General features: G+C 44.0%; 2 protein-coding genes across 2 annotated transcripts; both read left to right on the top strand.

Moving 5' to 3' along the window:
* The first annotated feature begins 9,009 nt into the window (after window positions 1-9,009).
* LOC129701521 (protocadherin-10-like) lies at window positions 9,010-12,600 on the top strand. Its single transcript, XM_055642769.1, is given in 2 exon segments — window positions 9,010-10,165; window positions 10,167-12,600. Coding segments are annotated over 2 exon segments (2,397 nt in total). The 5' UTR covers window positions 9,010-9,403; the 3' UTR covers window positions 11,802-12,600.
* A 2,284-nt stretch (window positions 12,601-14,884) lies between these two features.
* Window positions 14,885-21,132, top strand: LOC129701520 (protocadherin-10-like). Its single transcript, XM_055642768.1, has one exon. The coding sequence runs from the start codon at window positions 17,544-17,546 to the stop codon at window positions 19,929-19,931; it is 2,388 nt and encodes a 795-aa protein (XP_055498743.1). The 5' UTR covers window positions 14,885-17,543; the 3' UTR covers window positions 19,932-21,132.
* Window positions 21,133-25,783: the final 4,651 nt, after the last annotated feature.

Raw genomic sequence — 25,783 nt, 5'->3', positions numbered from 1 at the left:
GATGAAATAGCGGCACTTTTGAATAGCAGTTACAGGATCGGTCGGAGTCAGCATGGATTTTCGTAGGGGAAATCATGCTTGACTAATATTCTGGAATTTTTTGAGGATGTAACTCGGAAAATGGATGAAGGAGCTCCAGTGGATGTAGTGTATCTGGACTTTCAGAAAGCATTTGATAAGGTCCTACATGGGAGATTAGTGGGCAAAATTAGTGCACATGGTATTGGGGGTAGTGTGCTGACTTGGATAGAAAATTGGTTGGCAGACAGGAAACAAAGAGGAGGGATTAACGGGTCCCTTTCAGAATGACATGCAGTGACTAGTGGGGTACTGCAAGGCTCTGTGCTGGGACCGCAGCTATTTACAATATACATCAATTATTTGGATGGAGGGATTCAAAGTAACATTAGCAAATTTGCAGATGACACAAAGCTGGGTGGCAGTGTGAACTGTGAGGAGGATGCTATGAGAATGCATGGTGACTTGGACAGGTTGGGTGAGTGGGCAGATGCATGGCAGATGCAGTTTAATGTGGATAAATGTGAGGTTATCCACTTTGGTAGCAAAAACAGGAAGGCAGATTATTATCTAAATGGTGTCAAGTTGGAAAAACGGGGACGTACAACGGGATCTGGGGGGGCCTTGTTCACCAGTCAATGAAAGTAAGCATGCAGGACGAGCATTCATGAATGCGAATGGCATGTTGTCCTTCATAACAAGAGGAGTTGGGTATAGGAGCAATGAGGCCTTCTGTATTTGTATAGGTCCCTAGTGAGACCGCACCTGGAATATTGTGTGCAGTTTTGGTCCCCTAATTTGCGGAATGACATTCTTGCTATTGAGGGAGTGCAGCGTAGGTTTACAAGGTTAATTCCCGGGATGGTGGGACGGTCATATGCTGAAAGAATGGAGCGCTGGGCTTGTATACTCTGGAGCGTAGAAAGATGAGAGGGGATTTTATTGAAACTTCTACGATTATTAACGGTTTGGACCCTAGAGGCAGGAAACATGTTCCCGATGTTAGGGCAGTCCAGAACCAGGGGCCACAGTTTAAGAATAATGGGTAAGTCATTTGGAACGGAGATGAGGAAACTCTTTTTCACACAGAGAGCTGTGAGTCTGTGGAATTCTCTGCCTCGGGGGGCGGTGGAGGCCGGTTCTCTGGATACTTTCGAGGGAGAGCTATATGAGGCTCTTAAAGATAGCGGAGTCAGGGGATATGGGGAGAAGGCATGGACGAGGTACTGATTGAGAATGATCAGCCATGATCACATTGAATGGCGGTGCTGGCTCGAAGGGTCGAATATCTTACTCCTGCACCCATTGTCTATTGTCTATCAAAACGTCCTTTTCCACGTCCACTCTATATAGGCCTTTCATTATCCAGTAGATGTCAATGAGACCCAAACCCCAATCTGCCCATTCTTCAAAACTCCAGCAAGTACAGGCTCGAAGGCTTCATAATCTCCGCATGTTCATCCAATCATCCATGGGACCATTGTTTTCTCAGTAATACGCCACGCTGATTTCAACTATCGTATTTGCAAATCATGACACGATTTATTACACGTACGTATCTTCCGCCTATAGATTTCCGCTGACTGGTTAGCACGCAACAAAAGCTTTTCTCTGTACCTCGGTACACATGACAATAAACTAAACTCTACTCAATAGATTAAAGTTTGCAATTTCTAAATCCACTCATAAAAAAAGACTAGGTGAAAACTGACAAAATTCGATTTGCTGGTCACCCAAATACCTGTGTTATTTTTGCCAGTGTTGTGTCAAACGCTAAGTGCGGGTTGCATACATAATTCTGCTGTTTGGGAATGGTATGTGATTTGTTAAAGTGCAGTTTGAGGAGAGCAAACAAGCAAGAAGTCCGCAAACCGAATCAAAATAATGTCATATTATTTGATCCTCACTCGTTCCCCGCCCCCGTTAGTTTTTTGACCTGGCCAGCTCTGCTGTAATGTTTTCTCGGTGTTCCTACCTCATTTGCCACTCTTCGATCTGTTCCCATTTTCACAACATACTACCTTTCGCTCTTCGTCTTAGTTTTCCAATAGCCATTGTTTATGTTGTTTCCCAATAGCCAACAATTATGTTTTTTTCTCTATTGGCCCTCGCGAACCTATCAGGAGTCACCTTCTGCCACCGATTTTAGAATTGCCCTTTCTCCTGAACTCTACCTCTCCGACTTAAAAGTAAAGTATTCTCTCACAAATCCAGTGAAAATCTATAATTGATCTTGGTGAAAAAGGACAATATGTGCTGGAGTAACTCAGATGGGCGGGTAGATCATCTCTGTACATCATGGATATTTGACCTTTCAGGTCGGACCCTTCTTCAGCCGCTGTGGTTTTTTTGTTTCTTCTTGTTGTAAACTTGCCGTTGCTTGTGTCTCTTGATCTTGGTGACACCCCAGGCTCAATCTCACAATAATATTTCGTTTGTTCTACCCATCATTCCCCAGCCTCTGCTTGGTTTGTTTTCGCACAGATGCAACCTGACATTTTTAGTTTTTAATTATCAGATGTACAGTATGTAAATTCACCGTTGAGAAATTTCGCTGCCACCGATAGATTCTTCACATCTCACATTATCACTGATAACATGAATGATAATAAACCGATATTTAATTGTGCGGTTTAATTGAAAACGTCCGCAAACCTGCAATGCTGAGAACGATCAATGAGGACGAAAGCACAAACATTGTAGTAAAACATATTTTTGCATGGCACACGGAAAGAGCCACGGAATTGATCTGATTTAATTAAAAACCTTGAATGAAAGAAGTTAAAGTCTAGAAAATTCGTTAGCTGGATTGGGTCCATGTGAAATTGCAGAACACCAAATGTATTGGAAAGGCTTAGTTGACATGGAGGCGTTGGGCCCAAGGTTTTCTATATCTTAGTCTTTGTGACTCTAATTTCCTGGGGAATATTCCTTTTTGGTTATGAATGCAGTGAAAAATGATAGCTTATAAGCATAGTTTCCCACTTATTAATGTCAGATAATATACAATGGTACAATATGTGATAAACCCAAAACCAGAAAAAATATGCGTTTCTCTTCAATGCCGAAGCATAGTGTGGGTATTTGATGAAATCATTGCGTAAAAATGAAATCAGTGCGTAATTTTTGATGGAAATAAATATTACTCGCCGTTACAACTATGTGGAAGGCTAGGGATGCTGATTTTAATCAGTGCACCCGATGCAGAAAGTGCGCGTTTTTTTACATTGTGGCTTTGGGCAAGGCAATTGCAATTACTAGTTACCAGCGTCAACAGAAAAATAGGAGATTCAAACCTGTGGAGGTCCAGCAGAACAACAACTCGCACCATAACTCTGGCTTGAAAGTTAAATCAACTTAGAAAATATAAGGTGACATTATATTTTCTGACGGGCTGACCGGTCTGAAGAACGGTTTTGACCCGAGACGTCACCCATTCCGTCTCTCCACAGTGCTGCTGTCCCGCTGTGTTAATCCAGCATTTTGTGTTTATCTTCTGTTTAAACCAGCATCTGTATTTCCTTCCTACATATTACACATGCACGTTCAGGTGCCTGGACGAAAAGGTTTTCAAGTCTTTAAATAATCAGTTTTTCTTTTCTGAATATGTTCTTTTATTATTAATACAAAGTAAGGATATAGAAATAAATGATAGGAATGATCAAATAACCCTTTGCATCAAGGCAACCAGTGGTATTCTATTTAATCCACACAATAGAGCACGATGGGGAAAACAGTTCAATTATTGCAGTCGCCTTCTCAAGAGTCACAATTCCATGTATTTTCTGTTGTGGGATGTAGGTCCCTGGGACCGTAAATGGGGCGCCGTGCACCAGCTCGGCCGTAAAAGTTGCCAGGTCCTCCTTTGGGGCAGTGCTATACATAGCATGACCCATGGCAATTCGTCCATCCAGTCTGGGCCTATGAGCCGTGCCTTCAGGGATGCCTTCAGGTGCCGGTGAATGCGTTCCACTAGACCGTTTTCTTGCAGGTGGTAGGCCGTTATGCGGTGCAGCTTAGTGTCGAGCTGCACATCTCGGAGATGAACTGCGCACGTCTGTCGGAGATGTCCGCCGGCACGCGGGCGATCCAGTGGGCGGTGAAAGCATGTGCACGTCGCAGTGGAGGTATTCGAGAGTGTGATGGTTTCCGGCTATTTCGGGAATCTGTCCACGATGGTGACGAGGTGGATGACACCTGTGGATGGGGGGCAGTGATCCAACGATGTCGACGTGGATGTGGTCTAAACGCCTGTGTGTCAGGGCAAAGTTCTGCAGCGGCTCCTTGATGTGTCGCTGAATTTTGGAGATTTGACAGGGGATGCACGCTCTGTCCCAGTTGCCGACCTGTTTACGCAACCCGTGTCACATGAACCTGGCTGCCATCAGTGCCTTTGATGGAAGGGTGAGCTGGGCCATGAATCATGTCGAACATCCGGCGGCGCCAAGCAGCGGGGATGATGGGTTTTTGCTGCCCCATAGACACGTCACATGTGAGTGTGGTGTCAGCGAGCCGGAATTGCACATCCTCCGGCAGTAGGACTGAGATGGCGGTGCTGTTGGTGATCATCTCTTCAACCTCACGCTGGGCGGCAGCCACGGCCGTGTAGTCGGCACCTGTGGCCACAGCGTGGATGTGGGACAATGTGGGACAATGCATCTGCGACATGGTTGCTCTTGCCTGCGATGTGCTGGACGAAAGTCGTGTGTTCAAAGATATAGGTCAGGTGGCGCTGCTGTCGGGCTGGCCAAGGATCAGACACTTTGGAAAAGGCAAACGTGGGCGGTTTGTGGTCGGTGAAAGCAGTGAAATCTCTGCCCTCGTGGAAGTAGCGGAAATGCCGGATGTCCAGGTAGAGAACGAGCAGTTTCCGGTCGAAAGCGCTGTATTTCTACTCGGGGGTCTCAGGTGACGACTGAAAAGGCGAGGGGCTTCCAGCTACCATTGATCAGTTGTTCAAGCACTCAGCCCACGGCTGTGCCAGATGTTTTGACCATGATAGCTGTTGGTGCGTTGGCCCATGGATGTACCAGCGTCGTTGCCTTTGCCATTGCCTCCTTGGCATTGTCGAATGTGGCGGCGTATCCCAAATGATTTATTTTGCCTTTTTGGCCAGGACCTTGAACAGCGGTTGCATAATCCTGGCAGCTGCTGGCACGAAGTGCTTGTACAAGTTGACCATGCCAACAAACTCTTGGAGTCCTTTCACAGTAGAGAGTTTGGCACACTTGCGGATGGCATCGACCTTGGTTGGGAGTGGGAGTGCTCTATGCTGGTTGATGTGGTAGCTGAGGAAGTTGATAGAAGTAAGGCCAAACTGACACTTGGCAAGGTTGATGGTATGGCCATGCTCGTTGAGCCGCTGGCAGAGCAGCCGGGAGTGTGCGTGGTGTTCCTGCGGCTGGCGACGAGGATGTCGTCGAGGTAGATGAACATGAAGTCCAGCCCGCGGCCCACCGTGTCAATGAGCCGGTAGAACGTTTAGGCGCCGTTCTTGAGGCCGAGAGGCATGCACAGGAACTTAAAGAGCCCGAACGGGGTGATGAAGGCCGTCTTAGGGATGTCGTCTGGGTGGACCAGAATCTGATGGTAGCCGCATACCAGGTTGATCTTGAAAAATACCTTGTCACCATCCAGGTTTGCCGTGAAATTTCGGATGTGAGGGACAGGGTACCGGTCGGCTGTTGTGACCTCGTTGAGATGGCAGGGATGCCCACGGGCTGCCTGAGCAGCGCACTATGCCCATTTCCTCCATCTTGCGGAACTCGTCTTTGGCCAGTTGGAGTTGATGGGGGGCCAGCCTGCTTGCGCATGCATGGAGTGGTGGTTGGGTGGTGGGGATATGGAGCTTCACCCCATGCTTGGGGCTGGACGTTGTGAAGCGGGGAGTTATGATGTCAGGGAAATCAGCCAAGATCCTGGCGTATCCGTTGACGGAGGTCACGGAGCCGAGGTGGGGTGCAGTCCATTCGGCGATCGGCTCCAACGTCTCAGAATTAACGAGACGTTGTCCTTTCACGTCGACCAGCAGGGATTGCGCCCGTAGGAAGTCGGTGCCCAGCAGTGGTTGTGAGACGTCGGCGATGGTAATGGTCGAATTGAAGCGACAGGAGTTGATGTTGCGCGGGATCGTGTGGCCCCCGTATATTCGGATGTTGCGCTGAGGCCTAATGGCGGAGCTGGCGGCCTCCAACCTGCGACCGACCTCGAGGTTCCGGAGGCAGAGCCAGCCAGGACTCACCAACGCGAGGCGGCGTTCAGGCGCTCCAGTGGCAGCGGCACGACTCGGGGCTGAGACGGTGCTCCGGTGAGGGCGGCCCGGTGAGGGGCTGGGACGGCGCTCCGGTCAGTGCGGCCCGGCTCGGGGCTGAGACGGCGCTCCGGGTGTCCAGGCTCGGGGCTGAGACGGTGCTCCCTGAGAGCGGGCCGGCGCGGGGCTGAGACGGTGCTCCGGTGGCTGAGGCTGAGACGGTGCTCCGGTGACTGAGGCGGCGTTCCGGCGGCGGCGTTCCGGCGGCGGCGACATGGATCCGGGGCTCGGCCGGGAGCTCACAGGTCACAAGCTGGTGCCTGTTTTCCGGAGCTCTCGCGGCAACAGCTGCGTCCGCTTGACTGGAGGGCGGCAGCTTCGACCACCCCGGGCCGCGGAGCTTGGTTGAGCCGCGGGACTGACTACCATCGCCTGGTGGGGTAACAACATATCGCCTCAGCGCAGAGGGAGAATGAGGAGGGAAGCGACAGTAACCTTAAGACTTTTGCCTCCATCACAGTGAGGGGGTGCCTGGTGAACTCACTGTGGTGGATGTTAATTTGTGTTTATTGTGTGTTTTGTTGTTTATTATTATATGTATGGCTGCAGGCAATGACATTTCGTTCAGACCGAAAGATCTGAATGACAAATAAAGGATCTAATCTAATCTAATCTAATCTAATCTGTTGGCTGCAGTCAGGGGAAGCCCCTTCTTTCTGGAACGAGTGTCAGTGCCGAGTGGGGGGGGGGGGGGGGGGGGGAAAACACTGATCTCCACTCCCGTGTCAGCGAGAAAACGCCGCCCTGAATGATGATCCCAAGTGTAGAGGAGATGATGATTTTGGCGGCGGCAGTTGCCACTACTGACGGCTGGCCGTGGCTTTTCCCAGGTGTGTGCATGGTGGTTGGCATCGGCTGGCCTCGAAGCCCCACCTTTGGCGGTAGTAGCACCACTTGTCCTTGCTGGCGCCCTGTGTGGCCGACATTACTGCCACTCATTCCATGGAGGTTGGGACCACCATTATGACCTGCCGAGGCACAGCCACCACCCGATTGATGGTAGCTCCACCCTGATGTTTGGCCTGCCACAGCACATCTGCACCGGCTGCCAGCCGTCTGGAGTCGGTGAAATAATCAGCCGCGAGGAGCAGGCGGATGTCCTCAGGCATGTGCTCGAGGAAGCCCTGTTCGAAAAGGAGGCATCCATCAGGGTGAACATTTATTTCATGTACACCGATGGTTTGCGGTCGTCAAGGCAATCCTTGTACAGGAGTTTTGCTGCCCTGTCGCTGTAGCTGAGACCGAATGTGTACTTGAGGACCGTCTTGATCCCTTCGTACACGTGGTAGTACTTGTTGACGTCGGCAGTTATCTGGCGGATGTGGAATTAGGTTTTGGCTTGTTCAAGCCAAACTTGGGGCTGCGATGTCCAGAAGGAGGGCAGTTAGAGTGAAACTGCGTTCTGCTGATCTGGGGTCTCCTCCTAGCATGATGAAATCCAAAAGATGCCGTTTTGGATCGTTGGGTCACCACTGAAGAGGTTCACGTGTTGTCTAAACAGTTTAATATTTAAACGAGACAGCTCAACAATTAGTACAAAATGGCAAGGTGTGTGTGTTCACCCGTTGACTGTGAAATGAATATTAGCTCCGTCGTCCGCTGCACCCACGCAGATCGGCGTTGATTGGTCGGCCCAGATCACACCAGGTCTACGCGAGTGTACGAGCTCGACGGACGACGGTTCGAGGCCAAAGTGACTCGGCCCTCCGCACTATCATCCAACGGAAGACGAGTATGTTTATCTTGTGGGTACCTGACTGGTGCTGTATTGTTCGGTTAATAAAATTAACGGCGACACAAATTATACTCGTTCGATTAAAAGAGTACTATGTTTTTTCAATTGTTATATGTCCCAGAATCTACAATTAACGGCAAGCACATTCAAGGTAAAACAACGAAGCAGATGCAATAAATATCTTGGAAAGCTCGTAGAGTTGTATTGCGACTGCAGATGAATGTAACAATCGGACGTTGCTTATCGGTCATGTGGGACACGGGTGAGAGAAAGTCGGGAGTCTGTGTTATTATGGGTTTCTATGTTGTGGAATGTTAATGCACAGTAGGCAGTTCGAGTAAGGCTTTCGAGCTGTATATCTGGAATAGACTGGACATTTGCAAAAATGTTATACATGTAGGCACACAAGACGATGAAGGGGTGAAGGAGGAGCGGCGGAGGGGGATGAGTGTCTCGACAAGGCAGATATGAAGATAATGTTTAATCATGTGTGAGGCTTCGTAACCAGGAGTCATTGCGCAGAGCTAAACACTCGTGTCGAAATGAAAACAATTTACTTTATCTCAAGGAAACTGGAAGGCTATGGATAAGCAAGGGCGTTAATATAAGTAATGCCCGTAGACAGGAATGCGTGCTTGAAGCGCCAAACTAGCCAGCCATGATTACATTAAAAACGGTGTAGTTCGACAGTACGGGGGCCTATTCCCTGTATTTCATATTCATAAGCAACAGACACGTTCTCGGGTGCATAGCTGAATGCTTGAAGATTTAGACTAAATTAGATTTTTCTGGGTATTATTCTCATCTTTTTTACAGACTTTACTTATGTCGCGCCACCTGAGACCTATGTCATGACATCGTGACAACTAATAATTGGCGAATGGTGCACGTGCATTCCTGTAGAAAGCGTACGTTTGCCTTCCTTTCTTGTCATGACGTATTCACTATCAATTGAATTTGATTCAGTGAACTGTTTCTATTTGTCTACGATTATAAATAAAATGCATGTAAATATTGATCGAACAGGCCAGCTTTAAGAACAGTTGTTGCAGTTATTTGGGCGGAACACTTTGTGTCGCTGTCTACCAATAAGACGTCGAGTCGCTTTGAGTGATCTACCCCTTCCTTTCGGCAGGGAGACGCAGGAGAGTCGAAGAGAGACATGGCTGTGTAAACGTCTAAGATCGAGAACATGTTCTGAATAACACTCTGGTTGCGCTTTAGTGTGTCGCCGCATTGGGATTTATTTGAACATTCGACTTATTTGACTCGGAGCACAGAATAATCTTGCTGATTGGTACAATCTTTATTAATTATAAAACAAATTTCATCCTAGAACAATGGCGACTGCAGCCAGCGACGCGGTGCATTTTATCTCTCTGCTCATTCTGTCGGGCCATGTTGCGGGACGAATTCGCTACTCTATTCAAGAGGAGCTGGAGCAAGGGGCATTTGTTGGTAATATCGCCGAGGATTTAAACATTGGGATTTCGGAATTGTGGACAAGAAGGTTTCGTCTGATTTCCGATGATACGAAAAAATATCTGTCTCTAAACCTGGAAAATGGGATTTTATTTGTCAGTGAGCGAATTGACAGGGAACAGGTTTGTGGCGAACACTCTCTTTGTTCCCTTGCCTACAAAATATCGCTGGATAATCCTCCGGAAATGCACAGTGTTGCCGTGGAAATAATTGATGTAAATGACAATCCACCTCGCTTTTCTAAAGGCGAATTTTCTTTACGGATTAGTGAAGTACTTGCACCAGGAGCGCGCTTCCCACTTGAGAGCGCGCACGATCCGGATGTGGGCACAAACACTATCAGCACTTACCAGATTAGTACAAATGAATACTTTGATCTCAAATTGCAGAAAAGAAGTAATGGAGACGTAATCGCCGAATTATCATTGGAAAAATCGCTGGACCGTGAAGAACAGCCCACATTTTATCTTGTACTAACGGCCATTGATGGTGGGATTCCCCAGAGAACTGGTACTGCTCAAATTATCATCACTGTTGTGGATGCGAATGATAATGCTCCTGTATTTGACCATGAATTATACAGAGCTAACATACGAGAAAACACTCCCAAGGGTACGTTAGGTGACGAAGGTGAGTGCTGCTGATTTAGACGAAGGTACAAATGGTGATTTCGTGTATTCTTTCACCAGCCACACGTCACCATCGACTCGAGAATTGTTCAACTTAGATCCTGTAACTGGAGAGATCAGAGTTGAAGAAGTATTAGATTTTGAAAAGGCACATATTTATGAACTTGGTGTAGAAGCTACGGATAAAGGCCCATACGCACTAGTAGGGCATACCAAGGTTATGGTTCGATTAATTGATATGAATGATAATGCACCCGAGATAGAGGTAGTGTCCTCATCCAATACGGTTCCTGAAGATGCGCAAATTGGAACAATGTTAGCCGAAATCAGCGTAAGTGATCCTGATTCTGGCGAAAACGGGCAAGTGCAGTGCGGTGTTGATAAAAACCTACCATTTAAACTTCAAAAGATTTCAAGCAACAATTATAATTTGGTGACGAGTGATGCTTTGGATCGAGAAACGGTCTCAGTTTATAACATTTCAATTTCCTCGTGGGACCGAGGTTCTCCTCCCCTTTCAGCAAGTAAGCATATACTAATCACCGTTTCCGACGTAAATGATAATGCACCGAGGTTTACCCAATCCACATACAACGTGTTCATAATGGAGAATAACAGACCTGGTGCTTCCATATTTGCTGTTACTGCATTAGATGCAGATTTGGATCTGAATGGCATGTTAACGTATTCGATGGTGGATAGCAGGATACAAGATGTTTCAGCAACGCATATTGTTACAATTAACTCTAAGAGTGGAAATGTTTTCGCAGTGCGTCCTTTTGACTACGAAAACCTAAAGCAATTCAGGATCAAAGTTAAAGCTGAAGATGCTGGATTCCCCAAGCTGAGCAGCACAGGCATTGTAAATGTTATTATTTTAGATCAAAATGACAATGCACCAGTGATTGATTCACCTTTAATGTGGAACAATACAGCTTCATTGGAGATTGCTCGTCAATCGTTATATCCAGGATACTTGGTCACTAAGATAATCGCAAGTGACGCGGATTCAGGGCAGAACATGCGCCTTTCCTTCCAAATTTTGGAGGCCACCGACAAAAGCCTATTCAATATTGGGCCACACTCTGGGGAAATTAAGACTGTGAGAAATTTGAAGATTGAAGACGCCACCAATCAAAGGATGGTAATTCACGTCATGGACAACGGACAGCCGCGCCTCTCCAGCACAATCACCATCATTGTATCAGTTTTGGCGAATATTACTGAAAAAATGTCCTCAGAATTGCACCAACATAGGAATGTTAGTCAATTTTCCGGGCCGAATGTTTATTTAATCATAATTTTTGGATCAACTTCCGTTATCTTCCTGGCAATCATAATTTTGCTGCTTCTACTAAAATGCAAGCAAAACAGGACTAACAACGTGGATGAGACCAGATGCTGCTTTCCCTGCAGCAAGTGGCACTCGACTGATGCCTTTAATCGGAGAGCGGTTCTTCATGAAGGGTTGCGTTATAGTGGAGCTGCTCCAACTCTTCCCTTATCTGGAACTTGTCACTACGCAGTTGGACTGTCTTCTGAATCTTCTAAATGTGATTTCTTATTCCTAAAACCTACCTTGAATTCCAATTACATGAATACTCGTAGTACCATCGGAAGAGAATGACATACATCATGGTTTGTATTGCGAGTGTGATAGGAAATGTATGTATCCTGCGATTCTAACCAAGCTTCACCGATTCAAATAATATGACAGAAATACTTTCTATATAACATAATGACAATGATGAATCTTTGTTGTACTTCGGTTTACCCATTAGCCTCAGTAGAAAAAAGGTTTTGTTCCATAAATACGTGATTTGTCGTTCTAATCAACGCTTTGTTGAAGTTTGTTTATAGTTTGAAAACACCACGAACAACCATAAATAAGAGAGTTTGTAGTAGGAAAGAACTGCTGATGCTGGTTTAAATGGAAGGTAGACGCAAAATGCTGGAGCAACTCAGCGGACAGGCATCATTTCTGCAGAGAATGAATGGGTGACGTTTCGGGTCGAGACTCTTCTTCCGACTGATGTCAGTGCTTCAGATTTGTAGTTTTAAGCTAATTAATGTCCGTTTTTAAAGAGTGCACTTTCATCTGGTCGGACTTTGCACACATAAATTTGACATGCAAATGGATGAATACATGAATTCCACTGTGGCATTTAGTGTAGGTAATGCAAATATTTTATTTAATGTCCTGATGATTATGGATGCCTTAACCAACATAGCAAATGAATGCAGAGTATGAATAGGTAAGGAAATGCAAACATTTAAATCGTCGTTTTGACAAGCATCACTCGAGAACACTTTCAAATTGTTTTTCAACAATAACAAAGGGGTGAATCTACATTGAAGACAGCATTGTAATATAAAATAATAAATTTAATAATCCTAACCAATGAGGGAAATGGAGTGTGTCAGGGATCGAGGCAGTCTTTGATTGTGTTAATTTGTTTGTTTATCTATTTTTTTTAAATATAAGTATTTGTATTTTTTTTTTAAGAGCCAACAATAGGTCTACCAGGGCTCAACCCTGCCTGAGGTAATTTGTTCCTGGCCTAGATTGGTCCTGCACATTTCTTGCCTCCAGTTCTTCATTCACCCCATTCCCCCCCCACCCACCCTCCCCCTCCCACCCACCCTCCCCCACTCCCTACTTTCAGTCTGAAGGAATGTCGTGACCCGAATTTTGCACATTTGCTTTTTCCCCAGAGATGCTACCTGACCCGCTGATTCACTCCAGCACTTTGTGTTCATCTGACATTTTTAATGCGTTTTAATACAGTGTTGCTTAGTTCTCTGCCACCCATATTTGAAATTAATTTTGGAATTGCGGGCATGCTAGCACACACTGTTCCATTTATTGAGGGATATTGCCTCGAATTGACAATGGTGCACTGACCAGGTAAACCTACCTTTCATTTTATAATGGAAGGAAGGTTGTCTGTCAAGCAGCCGGCCATGTACACAGTCTGGTGATGTGGTTTAGGTGATGTGTCGACTTTGATGATTAATCTTTCATACAAGCATTGTCGCATTACTTTACGCACGGGTTGGCTCCAACGATTGAAATATTTCCCCTTGATTCTCTTGACTTCAGTTTACCGGAGGCTCTTTATACTTACTACACGCAGTACAGTAATGCTTTGATGTCAAGAGCCGTTAGTTCAACATCTTCTCTAGAATTCCAGTTTGGGGAACAAGTCCTGATCAGGAATGCAGTCTAGTTGTCTTGAAACATGCTGGTTATCGGTGATCAGGGTAATGTTGAGTAAATGTTTTTTTACGGTGATGTCAATTACATTTTTCCATCAGTTTGGTGATGATTGAGAGTGAGCTCATTGAGTGGTAATTATCCAGATCGGATTTTCCCAGATTGATGTGATCTCGAAATATCTTGGCAATTGTCCACAATATTGAACAGACCACAATATTACAGCTACAAAGGGAAGAGTGTGGCGAAATATACAGTTTGCTCCTAAGTAAGATGTATATGCTACATCTTCCATACTATTTCAATGATGGTGCTTGGTTCCACGCCTTTTGCAATATCCTGCCTTCTTCTCCATACCGCATGGATTAAATCGCATTGGCTGAAGATGGTCCCAGCATGATGAGTAACTCAGCAGATATCTAAGGCATACACATATTAATTACTTCTGGCTGAGCAACATTTCAACTTGTGTCACCAAAATAAGTGTGTTTTAATACATTTATGTTTCTCAGTTATTTATTATTTAAGATTATTTTAGAAATGTAAAATGGAGGGGAATGAAGGCCTGCATATATGCATGCACATTGTTAGTGTCATAAAACGTTCGGAGATTAGTTTATACCCTGTTCCGAATGCTGAGATACATTGATTGGTAGGTAGGTTCAAGTGGAAAGTTGTTATTTTAAATATTTATAATTCACTCACATTTAACGTTTGGTATAGCATTCTTGTCTGATGCACGACATTTAAGGAAGAATGTAAAAGATCTACGTATGGTGTAGAATGCATATACTAGAAGGGCCCCAGCGATTATATATTTAATTGTCAAGTTTACAACAGATTAAATGATATCTTCCTCTATTCGATAAAAGGATTGAGTATGATTTAATAGCCGGTTTATAGAGATGACAATCAAATTGGAGATACTTCACGAAATATAATAGCAGATTCCATGTATGGGAAAATATTTAAAGGTAGGGTAATGTTGGGAAAACAATTTACCCAATGAACGGTTACATGCTGACTTCACTAAAAGTGGGGCATTGTGCGTCACCTTTGGAGCTCTTGTTTGAAAATAATGGGGATGATTGTGGGGAAGTGCATAAGATAGAAATAACGGTTTTGCTCTGCAGGGAAGCAATTCACATGTCGAATTAAATCCATACATACCTCAGTATTTCTGCGTTCTCTGATTCGAATTTAAGGAATTTATTCTTCTGAATTTGACTTTTGTTTGGGAGGAGTGATTGAAACATAAGAAGACGGTATTTTCTGAAAATTGGAGCTTGGAGATACAGGATAGTTATGTTCGGTTTGGGAAAGTGCCTCAATGTGAATGGCAAGGAACGGATACAAAAGCAATGTTGACTGAAAAGTGGGAGCATTGGTGCGATAGCTGGACCATTGGATCTCTTGTGGGAAGAAGGGTGACCTCATTTCAAGAAGGACTGCAGGGAAAATGCCGGGAACTATAGGCCGGTCAGCCAAACATCTGTAGTTGTACAGTCACTAGAGAGAATTCTAAGGAACATGTTATTCGGGCATTTGGATGGGCAAGGGCTGATTAGGAATAATCAGTATGGTTTTGTACGTGGGAGGTCATGTCTCACACATTTGATTGAGTTTTTTGAAGACTTGACCAAGAAAGGCGATGTGGATGTTGTATACATGGATTTCAGTAAGGCATTCGACAATGTCCAGCATGGGATTCCACTCTGGAAGGCTAGGTCGCATGGGATCCAAGGAGACATAGCTGAACAGATAGCAATTTGGCTTCATGGAAGGGTGATGGTGGAAGGTTGCTTCTCTGATTGAAGGCCTGAGACTAGTGGTGTGCCTCAGGGTCCGGTGCTGGGCCCGTTACTGTTTGTCATCTGCATCAATGGTTTGGATGAGAACATACAGGGCAAGATTTGCAAGTTTGCTGATGATACAGAAGTGGGTGGTTTTGCAGAGAGTGAAGAAGGTTTTGAATGATTGCAACAGGATCTGGATCGATTGACCAGGTGGGCTGAGGAATGGTTGAGGGAATTGCAGAGTTGCATTTCGGGACGTCTAACAAGGGCAGTATCTACAGTGAATGGTCGGCTTCTGGGGAGTGTTGTAGAGCAGAGATCCAGGAGTGCAGGTACGTGGTTCCTTGAAGGCCGAGTCGCAGGTAGGTAAGGTGGTCAAAACGGCTTTTGACACATTGGCTTTCATCAGTCAGAGTATTGAATATAGTCGTTGGGAGGTCATGTTGCAGTTGTATAAGACGTTGGTGAGACAGCATTTAGAATATTGTGTTCACTTCTGGGCACCATGTTATAGGAAATATATTGTCAAGCTTGAAAGGGTTAAGAAAAGATTTACGAGGATGTTGCCAGGGCTGGAGGGTGTGAGCTATAGGGAGAGGTTGAGTAGGCTGGGTCTCTATTCCTTGGTGCGCAGGAGGATGAGGGGTGATCTGATAGAGGTTTATAAAATAATGTGAGGAAAAGATCGGGTAGATGCTAAGAATCTCTTGCCCAGTGTAGGGGAATCGAGGACCAGAGATATAGGTTCAATGTGAAGGGGAAACGATTTAATAGGAATCTGAGGGGTAACCTTTTCACACCAAGGGTGGTGGGTGTATGGAACCAGCTGCCAGAGGAGGTAGTTTAGGTTGGGACTATCCCACCGTTTAAGAAAGATTTAGACAGGTACATGAATATGACAGGTTTGGAGGGATGTGGACCAAGCGCAGGCAGGAGGGACTAGTGTAGCTGAGACATGTTGGCCATTGTGAGCAAGTTGGGCCGAAGGGTCTATTTCCACACTGTATCACTCGATGACTCTCTGACTCTATGTAAACAGACTTGATATCCGTACAACTTTGCACTAAATATGGAATGTTGAGAAAACAGTGAGGGCTTTTGTGCTTTATAAACATAAGTTTTCATCCGACAGGGAAAAACATCACAGTGAACCTTTACGAAGGAGGTAGCCATCCTGGACTTCTTAGCTTATTTATTGTAGGAAAAGCAAATAAGTTATATCGTCCAAATTTGCGCAATAAGTAAAGTTCAGCTGAATTTTAACCGAATCGGGTGGGTAGACACAATACTGACAGGCAAAGCCGAAACAGTTACTCATATGGCAACACCTTGGAGCGATGCTAGGGAGAGCAAAACGAGAACGGCGGGGAGAAGAATATCTGGCCAAAACACCGAAGAAGATGGAAGAAACTGTAAATGAATGCTGGGGAATTTTAAAAAAAGAAAAGAAAAATAGAATTAAGTTTTAGCAAGAAATAAACAGGTTCATAATGCAAAATATATAAGAATTTTAAAAATAGCGGCGCTTTGTGTCTGAAAGTTAAGAGTGTTCACAATGAGATGCATTAAATAAGCAAACAAGTAGATGTAAATAGCTGTGATATTGCAGCGATTAAAGAGGCATGGTTAATAAGTGACAACGGGTGACAAATGATCATTAAGGGATATCCAATAACAAGGTAGGCAAAATATGAAAAAAAGAGATAAAGTAACATTGTTAGTGAAATAACAAGTTAGTGCAACAGTTAAGGGTTATGCTAGTCAGAGAATCTCGAAATTGATTCGGCATTGGTATTTTCAATGGCCATGAAACGAAATGTTTAACATTGTGATTTAACTTAAAGTGCAATGCCATTGATGTGGTAACTCGAAAAACGGTAATATTTTGAATGAACTTATCATTGCTTGCGGCCGAATAGTTGCAAACGGTAAAACATATTCAGGTAAACAACAATGTATAACAGCGTTACATCCAGCACTCGGAAGAATTTTAATTGCGCGCCATTAAACGCAGTGATGTGAATGCAGTACAGCTTTAAGAAATGGCTGGTGCAATAATGGGTAAGGACTCTTTGTGTCGCTGTCTACCAATAAGACACTCAGGCGTAGAGAGAGATCTACCTCCCCCTCCCCCAGCATTGCTGAACTCGGAAGAGAAGCGAGGAGAAGGCAAAAGCTGTCGGGTGATATCGCCGCGCTAGGCTGCAAAGAAAATCTCGGTGCGAGTTTTATTGAATCTAAATGTTATATCCAGATTTTTGTGACCAGTATTTTGTACTTATTTCTACTAAGATCCAGATTTCAGCGAACGGCTCGTGAAAATTCTGGGATAATTTATTTAATCTAACGCAGAACAATGGCGACAGAACTCCGCCACGGATTGTCGTTTCTTCATCTTGTGTGCATCTTGCATCTTGTTTGCGGACAAATTCGGTACTCCATTCCCGAGGAGCTGGAGCTCGGTGCCGTCGTTGGGAATATCGCTGAGGATTTAGGCCTAAGCATTCGAGAAATGACCGCACGAAATTTCAGACTAGTCTCCGATGACCCGATTCAGTTATTGAAGGTAAACACACATAACGGCATATTGGGTGTGAACGAGCGAATCGACAGGGATACTCTTTGCAGCGAAAGTTGGACTTGTTCTGTTTCTTATGATGCATCTTTAGAAAATCCATTGGAGGTACATCGCGTTAACGTGGAGATATTGGACATAAATGATAACGCGCCGAGATTCACGGAGGATAAGTACCATTTATATATCTCTGAAATAACCTCAATAGGCACTCTCTTTGCTCTTGAGCGAGCGTACGATGCAGATATGGGAACAAATGCAGTCGCCTCATACAAAATCAGCTCAAACAAGCACTTCGGTCTGAAGCAACAGAAAGCAGACGATAAAATTACAGAGTTGTTGCTAGAAAAACCCTTAGACCGTGAGAAGCAGTCGACGTTGCATTTAATATTGACGGCCATTGACGGTGGAATTCCTCCGAGATCTGGCACAGCGGAAATTGTAATCACAGTCCTGGATGCCAATGATAATGCGCCAGTATTTGACCATCACATATATAGGGCTAATGTTGTAGAGAATGCGAATTCAGGTACCATGGTAAGCACGGTACATGCCGCCGATTTGGACGAAGGCGCGAATGGTGAAGTAAAATACTCATTCAGTAACCATGTTTCTCAAAATATCCGAGAGTTGTTCACTTTAGACTCCAAAACTGGACAGATTTGTGTGAAGGGTCCACTGGACTATGAAGGAAAAAATATTTACCAGTTTGAGGTGCAGGCATTTGACAAAGGGGTACCGCCATTAGGTAGACGCGCCACAATTATTATTGGATTAACTGACATTAATGATAACGCTCCGGAAATAAGGCTGACCTCGGTATCCAACAACGTTCGTGAAGATGATGCCATCGGGACTGTAGTCGCTATAATAAATGTTATGGATCGTGATTCTGGCGAGAATGGGCAGGTACATTGTCAAATTCCTACCGATATCCCGTTTAAACTTCAGAAGTCTTTGAACAACCAGTTTAAGTTGATCATTGACGGTGCACTGGACCGAGAAAGTACTCCGTTGTATAATATTTCTATAGCGGCATGGGACGCAGGGCTACCATCTCTTTCCACAAACAAAACATTGCTAATTTCAGTATCAGATATAAATGATAATATGCCGAAGTTTACACAATCGCCGTACAGTGTGTTTCTGATGGAGAACAACACACCAGGCGGATCTATATTTACTGTTACAGCTTTGGATCGTGATTTGGGCAAGAATAGCGAGGTGGCTTATTCACTTCTGGAGAGTTTATCTGTAGATGATTCTTTGCCTGGTGCGATTACCGTTAACTCAGAAACTGGATGTATTTACGCACTACGCTCCTTTGACTATGAAAAACTGAAGAATTTCCAGTTCCAAGTTCAAGCTTCTGATGCTGGATCTCCTTCATTGAGCAACACTGCTACAGTGAATGTCATAATCTTGGACCAAAACGACAATACTCCGGTTATTGTTTCGCCTTCAAAATGGAACAGTTCGAAAGTGACACAGATTGCAACCCAGTCAGCATATCCTGGACTCTTAGTACACAAGGTAGTTGCAACTGATGCAGATTCTGGACAGAATGCACGCCTTTCCTACAAACTTTTGGAAGCGACAGATCGCACATTGTTCAGTGTGGGATTTCCCTCTGGAGAAATCAGAATCTCTCGGAAATTTAAGGATCAAGATAAACTTCAACATAGACTTGTAATTCTGGTGAAGGACAACGGGCAACCCAGTCTATCAAGTACAGCCACAATTCTGCTTGCATTCCTGCCCAACGCTACGGAAAGCTTCTCTGAACTAACAAATAAGCCAATCGATCCAGTTTATTTTTCAGAATTAAATGTTATGTTAATCATAGGTTTGGGATCAACATCTTGTATATTTCTATTGATAATAGTCTTGCTCGTTATTCTGAAGTGTAGGCAAGATAGCAATGTGTATGGATATGGTTCCAGAATCTGTTGTTACACCGGTGAGAATTCAGCTGCCGACTTTCATCGCAGAGCTGTTCCTAAACCAGTATTAAGTTATGCTGCTGGGCAGACACTGCCCGTTCGGGAATCGTACAATTATACAGTTGCGCTGTCCCCTGATTCATCCAGAAGTGATTTCTTATTTTTAAAAACGCTCCATCCCACCTTGCCTCTGGATGATTTCAATGTTTGTGATTCGAGAAAATAATTCTCAAAGTCAGTTTCATTATATTTTATGTGTATTCGCATTGTAAATTCCATGGAACACACAATAATGTTCACTGTTAGGATATATAGATATGTTGGCGGATGCAGTTTCGGTGTTTGGATTAAGTAACGCATAAACCTGAGCCTTCTTAAATTTTAAAAAAAAAGCAATTATGTTTGCTAAAGTTGGCAAAAGGTATCTTGAAATGTTTAAATATGCAACTGTTGATCAACAAAAAAATCAATAATCATCCAATTAAATGAAGCGGAGTGATGCACTCATATCCAACTCTTAGTTTTTAGCAGTAACTTTGCAACAATTGTTAATCTTTTATTTCCATATTGGTTGCGATTAAGTGATTGACATTAATGTCGTCTCCCTATCATTGCAAGGTTTGGTATACTGAGGTTGTGTGGAATCTGACAAGATCTGGCTCGCAGCATTTTAGACATAAGTATATTTCCGGCGGTAAAGTTGCGCAGTAGTTATCAATGTCTCATCACAACTTTAGATACCCGATTTCAATCCATGATTGAATTCTCCATCTGTTCTGTCTCTGCAGAATACTCACGTTCTTCCTGCAACCTCGTGGGCCCTGGTTTCCATTCACACGTTAATGACTTAGTGGTTGGTAGGCTATTATAAGTTGTTTCATGTTTAAATGCTGCTAAGTTTATCGTTGGGGTTGTTGGTGATGCGTGTACGAAACTGCGCTTAAAGTAGATAGGTGCATGTTTGCCGGCGCAGCCACGAACGGTCGAATAGTCAGTTTCACGCTTTGTGACCCTGTGACGCTAGTTAATAAGTTCATATATTGTAGGCGCAGAATTAAGCCATTCGGCATATCAAGTCTACTCCGCATTCAATCATGGATGATCTATCTTTCGCACTCAACCCTATTCTCTCGCCTTCTCCCCATAAGAATTTACAACTGTACTAATTAAGAATCTGTTAATCACTGCTTAAAATATATAAAATATGACAAAAATAATATGATAGTGAACTTCTTTTTTCATCTATTTAGCTCCTCTCACTGGACGGCGTTACTTCCTTGTTCATTGTATAGGGCAATGGATATTATTGTAGACTTATTTCTGCCTAGAGAAAATTCAGAATCTATTGCTGATCTCTGGATATCTCACTAAGGGGCTTTGTGCATTTCTTATAGCGGCGGTGTAAGAAATGAACATTTTAACTAGGCACTTCTGAGAGGTTGCTCTCTATTTACATTTTAATTATAGTAACATAGTTAATTATAGTATCTTAGCTATGCATATCATAAAACTTGGCCCTTGTGTGCAACAAATCGACCACATTTACGTCCTTAAACACCCATCCTATTTGCTCACTATGACTACATAGTTCTCCTCTGTGACTGCCTGTGATTGTCTGAATGCCGCCTGATTCCATTAATTATTTGGGCCATGTGCTTCATCACTCTCAATCACTATCTTCGTAAATCAGTTCATTTTAAATCTAATTTAAAACTCTTGTCCCTCATAATGATATTAGATAGAATGACGCAGCTGGTAGAGCTACTACCTCAACGCGCCAGAGATGCGCGTTCGATCCTGACTTCAGGTGCTCTCTGTGCGGAGCCTGCACGTTCTCCCTGTGAACGGATTGGTTTCCTCCGGGAACTCCTCTGTCCTTCTGCATCCCGAGGATATATGTGCGTGTATGTTAATCTGCCATGATAAATTATCTCTGTTGTGTTGGAAGAGCAGAACTGGTGTGAACAGGTAATCAATGATGGGCCTGTGCCTGTTTCCACGTTCTTTAAACTAATCTTAACTAAAACTATGGCCTCTTATTTTTGATACACCCACCTTGGCAAAAAGAAAACTTAGCCCTAGCTATGCCTCTTACTGGCATATAGACAATAGACAATAGGTGCAGGAGTAGCCAAAGTCCTTTAAACAAGACAGAGACACATATCTCTGCAGTCACTTGAGTTCAATCACATATTTTCTAAAATGTAGCCACCCGAACCGCGCACAATACTCCAAGGGCGGTCAAAACAGTGGTTTGTAAACTTGCAATAGACCAATTATTATATCATATGACAGAACTCTGAAAGGGTAGCATGTTACATGAGTTTATCATCCTACGCATCTGTGTCGCAACGTCTAGGCAAATATGGATTTACTCCCCTGTGTCTCTCTATTCATTTATATTGATCATACCCTTAATTTACTATATATTTCATAAACAATAGACAATAGAAATAGACAATAAACAATAGATGCAGGAGTAGGCCGGTCGGCCCTTCGAGCTAGCACCACCATTCAATGTGATCATGGCTGATCATCTATACCTATTGTGCGTCCCATCATCTTGCACTAATCGGGATTACATTCCATCTGACAATGCTATCTCATTTTCTAACGCCTCATCCGAATCCATCTATTTATGTTACAACTTTTAGGGTGCTACGGACTTCAACAGAAGGCAATCAGTCTGAAGAAGACCCCCAACCCAAAACGTCGTCTTTCCATTACCTCCAGAAATGCTGCCTGACCCATTGAGTTCCGCCAACATTTTATGTTTTACTTGAGATTCCAGCATCCGAGGTTTCACACGTCTCGCTTGCATTTTATAGTTATCGAAGAACCGGTATCTTACTCGACGCAATGTTTGCATGCTATTGTGATCCGGGGCAATCCCTGCATTTGCCGTTGTATGTTTCACATGTCACTGTATGTATGTTTGCCCATGCTCGTGCTTTGCAGGGTCGCCTGGAAGTAACATGGGTCTGTTGCTGCAATGCTCTCTATAAATGCTAAAAATGCAGTCTTTGCTTGCTGTGTTGAGTTGCCTTTCAGTTCTGGTGTCAATCCGTGCTTTAACTGATAGTTGAAGCCCATCGATTCAATGCAGCGAGCAGCTTCACCCACTTGCACTATTGGCTTGTCATTTCATGGACTATAGTGAATAAAATGATCAATATATTTCGACCATTGAGTTCATGGGCAATTCTTGAGCACACTGAGTTGAGGGGTCACAGTCGTAATATCGCAGGATGATATAACACGAATAAGGTCATTCGACCCACTTAGTCCACGCTGACGCCAACGCACATTTACCCTAATTCAACACTTATCGTAATTTTAAAGTAAACACTTCCTACATTCACATCAATTTCTCCAATATTCTACTGCCTGCACATTATGAACGGTTTATATTGATCAATTAACCTACTTTCATGTCATTGGAATGTGGGAGGAAACGGAGCACCGGGAAGAAACTCACGTGTTCACAAGTAGTAAGTGCAAATCTATGCACACAGTACCGGAGTTCAGGATTATAATCGGCTCTCTGACATTGCTGGGCTTCGCCTCAAGCACGTGAGCCACAGTGGCGACCCAGCAGTTGAACGTACTGATTTATTTAATAAAATGTATTATTTCCATTTATTTTTATTTGTTTAAATAAATTTCTTCTAAATGCTTAATGTAGTCACTTTGCTTTCAAATGTCTCTCAATGTCCCCCAAACTATAAAAGCAGCGACATAAGCTTATTGCAACTATTCCTGTTGAATGCAGTTAAACATTCGCTTGCAGCACTGGTGAGACCTCGTCCTCACATAACTTCAGCTGCATTGTACAGAAAATCCTCTGAATGGAGGACTTCATTACGATTCATCTGCATTTGGTAAGAGAGGAAGCGGGATTAGCTTAAATCCAAATGGCAATAGCGGTAGGATCGAGAGGCTGACATCCAAGCAGTAGCCTTTCGGCATAAGGTTCCGGGTTTTAATTGCCTTGGACATTTCCATGTCATCTTAATCCCTACTTGTTGTGATCCAGACTTGTTCAGTGGATGAAGTTTGTGTGATCCAGCCTGCGTCTCATGGAATCTAGCGTCTGTGTCTTTTTTTGTTTGTTTTTCTTATAACCATATAATATCCATATAACAATTACAGCACGGAAACAGGCCATCTCGACCCTTCTAGTCCGTGCCGAACACATAATCTCCCCTAGTCCCATATACCTGCGCTCAGACCGTAACCCTCCATTCCCTTCCCATCCATATAACTATCCAATTTATTTTTAAATGATAAAAACGAACCTGCCTCCACCACCTTCACTGGAAGCTCATTCTACACAGCTACCACTCTCTGAGTAAAGAAGTTCATGTTACCCCTAAACTTCAGTCCCTTAATTCTCATGTCATGTCCCCTTGTTTGAATCTTCCCTACTCTCAGTGGGAAAAGCTTTTCCATGTCAACTATGTCTATCCCTCTCATCATTTTAAAAACCTCTATCAAGTCCCCCCTTAACCTTCTGCGCTCCAAAGAATAAAGCCCTAACTTGTTCAACCTTTCTCTGTAACTTAGTTGCTGAAACCCAGGCAACATTCTAGTAAATCTCCTCTGTACTCTCTCTATTTTGTTGACATCCTTCCTATAATTAGACGACTAAAATTGTACACCATACTCCAGAATTGGCCTCACCAATGCCTTGTACAATTTTAACATTACATCCCAACTTCTATACTCAATGCTCTGATTTATAAAGGCCAGCACACCAAAAGCTTTCTTTACCACCCTATCTACATGAGATTCCACTTTCAGGGAACTGTGCACAGTTATTTCCAGATCCCTCTGTTCACCTACATTCTTCAATTCCCTACCATTTACCATGTACGTCCTATTTTGATTTGTCCTGCCAAGATGTAGCACCTCACACTTATCAGCATTAAACTCCATCTGCCATCTTTCAGCCCACTCTTCCAACTGGCATAAATCTCTCTGTAGACTTTGAAACTCTACTTCATTACCCGCAACCCCACCTATCTTAGTATCATCTGCATATTTACTAATCCAATTTACCACACCATCATCCAGATCATTGATGTACATGACAAACAACAGTGGACCCAACACAGATCCCTGTTGCATCCCACTCGTCACTGGCCTCCAACCTGACAAACAACCATCCACCATTACTCTCTGGCATCTCCCATTCAGCCACTGTTGAATCATCTTGCTACTCCACCATTAATACCCAACCATTGAACCTTCTTAACCAACCTTCCATGAGGAACCTTGTCAAAGGCCTTACTGAAGTCCATATACACAACATCCACTGCTTTACCCTCATCAATTTCACGAGTAACATCTTCAAAAAATTCAAGAAGATTAGTTAAACAAGACCTTCCAGGCACAAATCCATGTTGACTGTTCCTAATCATTTTATCCAGATCTTATATATTTATCTCTAAGTATTCTTGTTTTGTGATCCAACACTTAGTTTACAGACCCCTGGATGCGCAACGCCATCCTGTGTGAATGACATTTGAAGCCATAGCCCCTGCTCTACACTAACTTCCCTCAATGTCCTAGGGAATATCCTGTCCGGACCTGGAGACTTATCCACTTTTATATTTCTCAAAAGTGTCAGTACTTCCTCTTCTTTGATCCTCATAGTTTCCATAGCTACTCTACTTGTTTCCCTTACGTCACATAATTCAATATCCTTCTCCTTGGTGAATACCGAAGAAAAGAAACTGTTCAATATCTCCCCCATCCCTTTTTGGCTCTTATGTCCTGTTGTTTTAGTTTATTCGGTTTGGTTTGGTTGTGTATGTGTGTGTGTGTGTGTGGGGGGGTGGTCTCTTCCTTGGGGGGAGGGGGGGGGGGGGGGGGTGCGACCTTTTCTTGTCGTATCCCCCGTCTCCGTCTCCGTCTGCGCTGAGGCCCAATAGCGGAGCTGGCGGCCTCCAACTGGGACAGACTTCGAGGCTCCGGAGGCAGAGCCAGGACTTACCAGCTGGCCGACTTCGGGGCTGTGGTGGCCTTGCGGCGGCGGCGACCCAACTCGGAGCTTCGGAGGCTTGGCGGCGGGCC

The sequence above is a fragment of the Leucoraja erinacea genome, chromosome 11 (genome assembly GCF_028641065.1).
Source record: "Leucoraja erinacea ecotype New England chromosome 11, Leri_hhj_1, whole genome shotgun sequence".
Taxonomy (NCBI): Eukaryota; Metazoa; Chordata; class Chondrichthyes; order Rajiformes; family Rajidae; genus Leucoraja; species Leucoraja erinaceus.
Note: the sequence above shows the minus strand (reverse complement) of the source record. Positions and strands in the feature narration are given on the sequence as shown.

Bases quoted from the DNA above. Each gene is read 5' to 3' on its own strand.
- LOC129701520 (XM_055642768.1), top strand. From the start codon at position 17,544: ATGGCGACAGAACTCCGCCACGGATTGTCGTTTCTTCATCTTGTGTGC.